Below are 9,929 nucleotides of genomic sequence, written 5' to 3'. Positions count from 1 at the left end.
ATGTTTTTGTTAGTGTTTTTTCTAGCAGCCATTGATGGCGACCTTAACTCTGACTTTGAACTAATCGCCTCTCCTGATTGCACTTTTATAAGCATGGATATACTTTGACGGTGGGGCATATATAAGAAATGGATTTGATTGCCGGCAAACACTCTTTATCATTGTCCGCGTCTTTGGCTACCCAGGATTACACTTTATCCTTTACCAGTTGAGGGAATATTTATCATATTGTTGGCCATGGCTCATGCCCGTGGTGAAAAGGTTGAAGCAGCTTCTTATAAAGTTTAAACAAAAGTGGGCCTAGGTCTTTATTAAAGTTCCAGCTGTGGCTGCAATTTGGCGGGCTGATCAAGATTCAAGCATAGTCTTGTGGCCACTGCGTGCTTGGTGCATTGCTTTTCTACCATGCTGCTACATCATCGAGGCATTAGCTCTTTGACCATTTGTCCAAAAGTGGAAAGTTCATCAGTGTAGGCCTAGGTAGAAAAGCCCAACCAGTAGTCAGTAGGTCCGATAAAAGACTTTTCAATGTTTTACGATTCTAAATGTCTCACGTGGTTTAAGTACAATCTTAATCATGTGTATCTAAGTTTTTAGACATTCTCTTTTTGTAAGTTGGTTTTAAAAGGTAAGTTCGACCCATTGTTTATATTATTTAGTATCAAAGCCAACCACTTTGTTGAATATGGGATCAAATGGATTGCAACTTTGTGGTCAAGTCACAGATATTAAAATGTTATTCAACACTGATAAATGAGTAAAACTGCTAAAAGAGAAAGAGTTACCATCGGATAAGTGTTTAAAGAATGGATTGTCGAATTAAAATATATTCTTAACTATATGTATGTAAGCTCTTAAGCATATTTTTCTTATATGCCAATTTTTAAGAGTAAATTCTACTCAAAGTTTGTATGTGGTCCTAGTGCATGTAGTTAGGTTTATGACTTAAAAAAAGTCTTGGAAGTTGGTACTTGGCACCATTAATTAGCAAGCACCCCAATGCCCAATTCTTGTTTCTAGTGCATTGATACCTCGTATTCATCTTCGACTTCCTTTGGCCTTGGAAAACTCCAGTTTCTAGCTGGTCGGCAGTTAGACATTCCATTGGTAGTTAAACTGTCCTAAACGGGCTGCATCATGGGCAGCAACCTACTGAAGCTTCAGAGTATATTCTTATAGCAGTGCTGTACGGCAGACCCCTCCTCCTATGACAAGTTTATTTAGCGTTGCATCAGGGATCTAATTAAGTGAATTTTCAAGGCACAGTGATCATTGCTCTATTCATATTTTTTTTATTTTTTATTTTTCTTGATAAGCCAATGACATGGATATGTATGGTATAACATTACAGTCTTAATCTCCACTGATATATCACAATCAAAATATTACTTCAGTCAGCAGATGGTGAAGGTGCAACTGATCATTAGTAGTTAATTAAATTATTGGAGTACGATCGTCATATATATATATATATTTTTTCTTTCCTTGTTGAGTCAAAATTTGGGAAATGCTCAAGAAACATGGGATATCTGTGGACTTTTGTAGTATGTGGAGGGAAGAAGGCACAAATTATTTTAATTTTGGTTTACTCAAGAATAATCCTCCAGGTAATGAGCTCCATCCCGAGATAGATCTAATTAGGTCCCTCTCACAAGCAACACTACAAGCGAGTCTGGTTCAATTAGGCCTCCGAAGAATTACTCCTAATATTCTTGGTAGAATATAGACATCACACCTTGGTATTTTAGCCATGTCTTACCTTCCTCTCATAGTAGTAGGTGACACTAATGGGAAGGTAAGACTTGACATGAGATGTGATTCATCAAAGTTAGTAACTAAATATCACACCTAGTTAGAGCATTGCCCATTAGCGTGGGGACACTTAGCGGGGCTCATGCGGAAAGATAACCAATGACATAAAGAAAATGAGCTATTGAGAGGTATGACCACACTATTCTAAAAAAAAACAAAAAACAAAAAACGGCTTTCTAAGTTTCATTATTTTCCTTACTAAGCAAATACTGACTTATGCATCAATGTCACGTGTGCTTGTTTTCTTCTCCATTACAAATTCTGTCGGCCTAGAGTACGGTGTCCGCTCATCTAATTCTTCAATTATGCTGTTTGTAGAAAGTCATTTGTGTTGATTCCTTAAATAAAAGGTCGAATGTTAAACACGAAGTTAATGACTACTTGGAGAGACAAAGTTGGATCATCTTTTCTATCTGACCCTTCAACTCAGCCTAATCCCTCAATTTACCTAATCCCCCCTCCTCCTCCAACCTATCCTTCATGACCAACTCAGGCATCAAGATAAGAGCATCTCAAACTATTGAGCTACAGTTACAACATATAGCACAGGATTTACCAGATTATGCAACAAAATCAAGTTATGATGATGCAGTTTCACATGTATAACATGGGAGTTGTCCTACCATAGTGAATAGAGAACATATCTGCATGATGAGAAGCAAAAGCTAAGAGTCGATGGAAATGATGCCCCTAGGGCTTTAGCCTGGTGGTAGACATAGGGTAATTCAATCCTCGTTTATGATGAGGATTTTTATCTTCATCATATACTGTCAAATCGACCCAATTCCCTTGAACCAAAGAAGTGGCGAGCTAATCATGATCAACAACATGACTTTCCTTTTTCATTTTTTTTTTTTTAGGTTACTTGTTCAGTTTTTTTTTTTTTTTTTTTTTTTTTCACTTAAGTTGTGTTTAGATTTCTGTGAACTTGCAGGAAAAATAAATTATACTAATTTTATGACATAAAATAATTTACTGGGGAAAAACATATATAATTTACTGATTTTAAAACTACCAATTACAACCTTAGGCACAAGAAATACGAAGGCCAAAACAAAGCCAACGATGTGGGGTAGCTCGAAATTTAAGGGTCAATAAATAGTCGTACAGATTTAGCATCAAAGGATAAAGAATAGAGATTTAAAGGTGTGAATGCAATGGATTCCCCAACGATTGAAAGTGACAATATTTAAAGAACAACTCTATCTAGCTCCTTTTGATTAGGACTTAAAAAAACAAAAGGGGGCAGTTGTAATTAAGTAAAGGGCAGGCATAGCTCATGGTGACCTAAAGTTAGCTCATCTTTATTATAAATGTCGACATGCATGATGCATAACATCGCTCTGATCTTAATCTATGTGTGTATCTAACTACTCTTCAACACGATTCAATGTTTTGAACCAAATTAATTAACAGTAACTATAAACATAAGTTTAATACATTTCCTAATCTCTTCTCTTTTGACTTCCATTATTATAGTTTGAAAAAAGTATTAACGTTAATGTTCAACGATGGGAGCGTTCCCTCAAGATGACTGCTAGGTGTCCCAAAATTCTTTCTAAATGATGTGGAAAGCACTATTTTGGAAAGAAGTGGGAGACGAAGGAGAGAGTGAGAATTTTTTAAGGAAAAAAATACTTATCACATTATTTGAGGAGCATTTTAAAAAGAATTTATTGAAATATCTAGCATTATCTGCTCCCTTAAATAAGAATGAAGGAATGGTTGACATAACCGAAACCATGGATACTTTTTTAAAAGCCAAGGTTATCCTCTTTGCTGTGAAATAATCGTCGGCCTTAGTCTAAATAAAGTGTAATGTTACAAGGAATAAGGAAGAATTTTGTCCCACTCTTATCCTTCCATCCTTTCATAAATTAAGTGACTTTTAAAATTATCACTAAATTAAAATTTAATAGTGATCAATTTTAAATTTAATGGTAATTTTAAAAGCCGCATAATTTTGTTTTCGAAAAATATGAAACTTCTATTGATGAAATTTCATAAGCATAAAAATCTTATATCACTGAGCATACAGCTCTGAAAAATCATAGCCAAAAGCTATGAAAGTTACAAAGTCATAAAAATAACTTCAAGTTTATGCTAACGCATGTACAATTACATTTAATGAATATATCTGTTTCGTGCAGACTATATCTAGGACATAGGTAGCCCAAATATAAATAATAAATAACAAAAAAAAAAAAACAACTAAAAACTAAAAATTCAGCTGTGAGAGTTAAGCCTTCACACCTATCTACTCCATCTTCAATCTGAAAGCTAAGACAACAAATTCATCCTCAACCCGAAGGCCAATACAAACAAAAAAAAAAACCCCACAAGCAGCAGCGGTGGAGCATAGCATTGTAGACATCCCTTTGGAAGATACTCCTTAGCAGAAGAAGACGATGAGATCTAAGGTTGAAGAGACTAGATCTGGATCTAGGTCTAGATCTACATATTAGATTTAAAGCAACCCGCCAGAAATGGAGACCGGAGGAGCTTACAGAGAAGACACCGAACACGACTACCGTGAAAGGGGAGGAGGGATAGATCTTCGCTCCTCTTGAAATTCTTCTTGGTCTTGTTTAGAAGGAAAGAGAGAGAAATTCTAGTCTCTAGAATTTTTTTAGCATTAAAAGCCACATAATTTTGGAGGAATAAGGAGACATAATTCTTACTTCTAGCATGGTATTTGTGTGGTATGTAGCATTTCTTATTGACAATTGAGTAATGCTAAAAAACCCATTTTTATCTCATTTTATACCAATTGGCCATTGGATCACTTCTTGTTAAAAAAATTCAACGACGGAATGACATTGTCACATTTGCAAGATAAAGTAGCAGTGGAATAAAATATAATTTATAGCATTACTCTAATATCCAATCATTAGAGATATTCAATTCCTCGTGGGCAACATTCCTTTTTGAAGTGCCAATACTGATCACCCAAGTGAAAATATCTCTTAAAAAAAAAAAAAAGTGAAAATTTCTCTATGTACAATTTAATATAGAAAAATGCTACCGCATCATTATTTCACAAATATATCGTCGTGTTGACATGGCTGGATTTAATAACCTATGATTTTTTTTTTTATCAAATGTTCATCTAAAAATTACTAAACCCTACCACGTGGGCAAAGGTATAGTAATTATGAGATAATGGTATGGTAAACACTAAACTCCCTGGATCCTTAACTCCTTCCTTCTTTCTCTCTTACCTCGAAAAAAAAAAACAAAAAAAGGCTTGAACTTTTCCACGAGGCCCAATCATCTACGTCTAGTCATTGGGCCTACTTTCCAAAGCGAACCATGGCCCGCCCCACTCACTAAGACAGCCGAGCCAAATGGCAAAACTACCCTTAATCCTTCCACTCAATCACGCTTATATCCTTATCAGAAAAGAAGGAGCAACGGATGCACAGGCACTTCATTTATCGTCGACCACCATGGCTTTGGCCGTTACGGTGTCGTTCTCCGTGGGCGCACGATTACTGCACATACCGCGCAAGTTAGCACCACTCACCACACCGTTTAGACAAACATGGTCCTTCTCTAAAATGGGTTCTAATAATCTGCAGCTGGGGACCAGTGTACCCGCAAGAAAGCTCGTGGTTCGAGCTGCTAGAATCGAGTCCGAAGGGGTCTCCTTGGGCTTCAGAGCTCCCCATTTTGAGGTCTTTTCTTTTATTCTTTGTTAAATGCATACTGGGTTGGCTTGCAATTTGATCATTGTTTTGGTTACGTATTTTATTTATTTATTTACTTTTATGTGTATTTTTGGTTGGTTTAGCTTCCAGAGCCATGTACTGGGAAATTGTGGAAATTGGAGGATTTTGAACCGTATCCTGCTTTACTGGTAAGGTGTTGCATTGTTTTTGCTATATTTTGTTTTCCTGTTGCTATTGTATATTGCCCTTTTAAGTTGATGAGCTTGATTGTTGCCACTTGTTATATTCTTGGTATTTAATTTTTGCTTAGCATTGTTATCAAATTTTCTTGGGGATGTTGAGGAGAAAATGAGTGTTGAGTTTCCTGTACTTATGTGAGGTTCGCTGAATAAGAGGCGTGTGAGGTTTTCGACTACTCTTCATTGAGCTCATTCAACCGTTATCTGAGTAGTTGCATTTGGCTTATCAAGCAAAGTAGTGGAGATTATTTATTTTTGCTTATTTTATGGATGAATCAAATATTTCATCCCATTAGAGAGAAATTAAAAGACTTATTAGGCTTAACAGCCACAACAATGCAGCAGTGATATACAATTCATGTCAGAAAGACCAAGTTACAGACAATTAAACTGCAGACCAGCAGCAGAAAATTTTGCTAGACTAGAGAACATTCAATTAATATTCAACAACAAATGAACTCCATCAACTCAAATCAGGTCCTCGAATTGTCCGCAATATGCTGAAACAGCTCTAGCTCAAATGGCAAAACCCCTCCCCACCCCCACGTGCCAACACCTGCATGCATGAGAGATAAAAGTCGAGGGTGTGGTTCTTGGTTCAAGAATCTCCAGTGCATGTATAACTTATCGAACAGAAAAAAAGGTAGAAAAAGAAAGTCTTTCTATCCAAATATGCCTAGCCTAATTAGAATGAATGTGATCATCTTTCATCTCTGAAATGTAATGGCCCAAGTTTGCTCTGGTATCCAATCACTACAAATTCTACAATTATCATGCAAGTTTAAGATTCTCAACCAAGCTTTCCTTGTGAAGCTACAATCACAATATAGATTATTTCCGAGATTATTGTATCTTGGTTTACTAAACTTTAGACACCATTGCTAGTTCTATATAAAAAAAAATGAAACACCATTGTGAGTTCAGCAGAGACGTAGAGGTTGACTCAGAAACAGCAATTGATAAGCTTGCATACGTCCTTCCCCTGCAGACCCTTATGGAACAGATAAAATTAAGAAAAGGCACTTTACTGAATAAATAAAATAGTAGAAATCTAGACATCTCCTCCCCACCCCCAGTAACCCTTAAAAGGGTCAACTGCTGAGGCTCCTAATTGCATGTTTGATTTGAATAGATTTTTTTACTGGATTATTCATGAGAAATTGGATGTTAGTGTCATGTAAAAGATTAACAGTATCTGCTGTCGGGCTGTGTTATACAGCCTTTATTGTGGCATACATGCCCATAAATTAGCTAGGTCTTTATGGTGGGGAAAATGAATTGTGTAATTTGCATTAATATGCAACTTATGGCCAGATATTGGACCCACAAAACATGAGTACTACAACTATGGCCAGTCCTTACCTAGGAAGTTTTCCTAAGTGGTACTTTTGTGTTGAAAAAGAAATAACAGCAAGTGCCCTTTTTCTCTTTAATTACGATAATATGAGCAATGATAATACTGATTCCATCAGAGTTGTGGTGCAGGTTATGTTTATTTGCAATCACTGCCCATTTGTCAAACACTTGAAAAAGGATATTGTGAAGCTTGCAAATTTTTATATGAAGGTATTTGACAACATATCTCAATTGCTTCCCTTTCCAGTTGCACTCGGAACTTGGATAAGTAATTGACCATACATGAGTAACTTATTCATTTGCTATCGTATGTTGCTGCAGAAAGGACTTGCAGTTGTTGCAATATCTTCAAATTCTGTAGCTACTCATCCACAGGTCCTAATAACTACATAATTTGGTATTAGAGCTGGGTTGAAGCTATTTTGTGATATGTCCAACACAAACTCTTCCTCACAGGATGGACCACAATTCATGGCAGAAGAAGCTAAACAATTTAACTATCCTTTCCCATATTTATATGATGAGGTATGCTACTGTCAATCTCAACCTGATCCATATTTTCAGCTTCCTTCTATAATCACATATGTGAATGCCTACGTGATCATATATTTTAAGATTCATCTTGGTCAAACTGCTACATTATTGTTTATGCAAATATAGAGCCACTATCAAATTGGACTGTATACTGTGGCTACTATGACACCCCAATAGTTTCTTGTGCTGTTGATAACATGTCCGCTGCTTAGAATGCAGGGTTAATATGAGCTTTATTTTGAGATCTGAAGCTACACCATTAATATAGTGCTCGACATTAGAGGTTAATTAAAAATTTTCCATAACTAGAGATCTGAAGTTACTGATGGCTACTAATATTTGATCTTTTTGGTATTTTTCAGTGGCCTTTAAACCAAATTATATATCTTCCCATATAAATATAGGGCGGAGGATGAGTTCATGGATTTGATTCTGATGTGTGCATTAGTATACATAACAAACTAACTAAAAAAAAGGTCTGATCATTTTGATATTTGCCTCACAAGCTGTTGATAGGCAGGTGTTTTTATTTGCGGCAAAGGTGGGCATAAGGGAACATATTTCCCACAGAAGTTATCCGAGGGTGTAACAATTATGAGCTTTATATCATACTGGGGGAAAAAAAGACTCAAGTTACAATACCTACCAATGGGAAAGAAAACAACACAATCTTGGTCACCCCACCACCAAAAAGAAAATTATTATGATATAAAGCAATCAATCTCATGTAACGTAACTTCTCTTTTGCTATAATCTAAACCTAATATTGATTTAATTATTAAAGAAAGGCTCATTTGATCCTAGTCATTCTCATTTGCCCCCAACTTCGTTCTTGTTTTTTGCTGTTAATTTGTTATTTTACCTTCTACATCCCTCCTTAGAAGTGAGATGGCTGGGAGAAAAGAACCTCTTGTTTGTGCCTTGTACTTAGTTGTGTATGTTTAATTGCAGTCGCAGGATGTTGCACGAGAATTCAGAGCAGTTTGTACACCAGAGTTCTTCCTATTTAAAAAGGTGGAAACGACCTGCACATATTAATTCACATTAAAATTTCAACCATGGTGCCTCATATTAGTCCTGGCTCGAAGAGCCTATTTATGATTATTTTCATTTGGTTTGGAACCAATGTGCAGGATCCAATCCTTGTACTGTGTGTAACATTTCTGATGGGATCCGGTGCATTAGAAATAGGATGGTGGTACACTTATCAAAAAAAACATTTCTAACATTTGGTACTTTTATCAATTGGAAACAGGATGGCCGGAGACCATATGAATTGGTGTATCATGGTCAATTTGATGATTCCCGACCAAGTAATAATGTACCTGTTACTGGAAGGTTAATCTTGTGGTTTTTTTTTTTTTTTTTTTGTTTGTTTTTTTTTTCAATATATATATATATATATATATATATATATATATATATATATATATATATATATTTTATGAGCTTATGTGCCTTTTAACTTGATTTGAACGAGCGATTAACATCTACAATATAACTTCTATCAATAGTCAAAATAGTAGCTAACTCGCTTCAGTAAACACGCTGTCTAGGGACTTAAGTGTGGCAATAGATTGCGTTCTCAGCAGCCAACCAGCACCATCAGTTCAGAAACCCAGGTATCTTCTTCCTTTCTACACTTCATTTCTTTCTTCATGAAATATCTTTAAAGCCTTACAGGACTTAATTACTACATGGTTAAAGTCCTCGATTTGTAAAAGTGTTGGATGCAGCATAAAGTGGCATCCCGGGACAAATCTGTAATCTGCGACCACTGGTTTCAACTTCATGGAGACAAATTAATGAAGAGCTCAGTAATTCTTTTAGGTACTCATGCCTCTTATGCAATGGTCGGTAGCCATTTTGATTTAAAATGTGCATCCGTTCTTCTTGTCATGTTCTTTCTTTCAAATCTTTGCAGCTTTCCTTTTTTATCATTTTGGATTTCACGAGGCAGGGAAGGCAAGGAATGTGGTATATTGTGTGATAATGTAATATAAATTATACATTGCAAACAACCATGAATGATAATAATGTTCCACAATCATTATCCTATTTTCTTTCTGCTACACTTTTAACATCATATTGAAAGCTGCTTTGCGTTATAAAAGGATCTAGATGAATGATAGGTTTAGAGGCATTTTCACCTTTGACAGCAATAAATGATGCAGTCTCTAAAATGTAATGTATGATGGTTTTCAAAAAAGAATATGGTCTACTTTTTTTCTTTCTTTTGAGCAGACAAAAGAAAAAGAATATGGTGCATGCATACGTGTGCTGATGCATACATGCAAGCACACATACAGGAACCTTA

General features: G+C 35.8%; 1 protein-coding gene across 3 annotated transcripts; it reads left to right on the top strand.

The window, feature by feature from the left end:
- Window positions 1–5,200: 5,200 nt before the first annotated feature.
- LOC132184475 (Thioredoxin superfamily protein) lies at window positions 5,201–9,670 on the top strand. 3 transcript variants are annotated; one of them, XM_059598121.2, is made up of 10 exons: window positions 5,202–5,489; window positions 5,606–5,671; window positions 7,208–7,288; window positions 7,400–7,453; window positions 7,535–7,603; window positions 8,564–8,626; window positions 8,868–8,950; window positions 9,169–9,234; window positions 9,337–9,442; window positions 9,537–9,670. In XM_059598121.2, exons 1-9 carry the CDS (start codon window positions 5,262–5,264, stop codon window positions 9,377–9,379), a joined length of 753 nt encoding a protein of 250 aa, XP_059454104.2. In that variant the 5' UTR covers window positions 5,202–5,261; the 3' UTR covers window positions 9,380–9,442; window positions 9,537–9,670. The 3 variants fall into 3 exon arrangements, with proteins under 3 accessions (XP_059454103.2, XP_059454102.2, XP_059454104.2); XM_059598120.2 differs by lacking the exon at window positions 8,868–8,950 and having other exon boundaries at window positions 5,201–5,489; XM_059598119.2 differs by lacking the exon at window positions 8,868–8,950 and having other exon boundaries at window positions 5,201–5,489; window positions 9,337–9,670.
- Window positions 9,671–9,929: the final 259 nt, after the last annotated feature.

The sequence above is a fragment of the Corylus avellana genome, chromosome 7 (assembly GCF_965113065.1).
Source record: "Corylus avellana chromosome 7, dhCorAvel1.hap1.2, whole genome shotgun sequence".
Classification (NCBI taxonomy): Eukaryota; Viridiplantae; Streptophyta; class Magnoliopsida; order Fagales; family Betulaceae; genus Corylus; species Corylus avellana.
The sequence above is the reverse complement of the archived record's forward strand: the minus strand, read 5'-3'. Positions and strand labels throughout refer to the sequence as shown.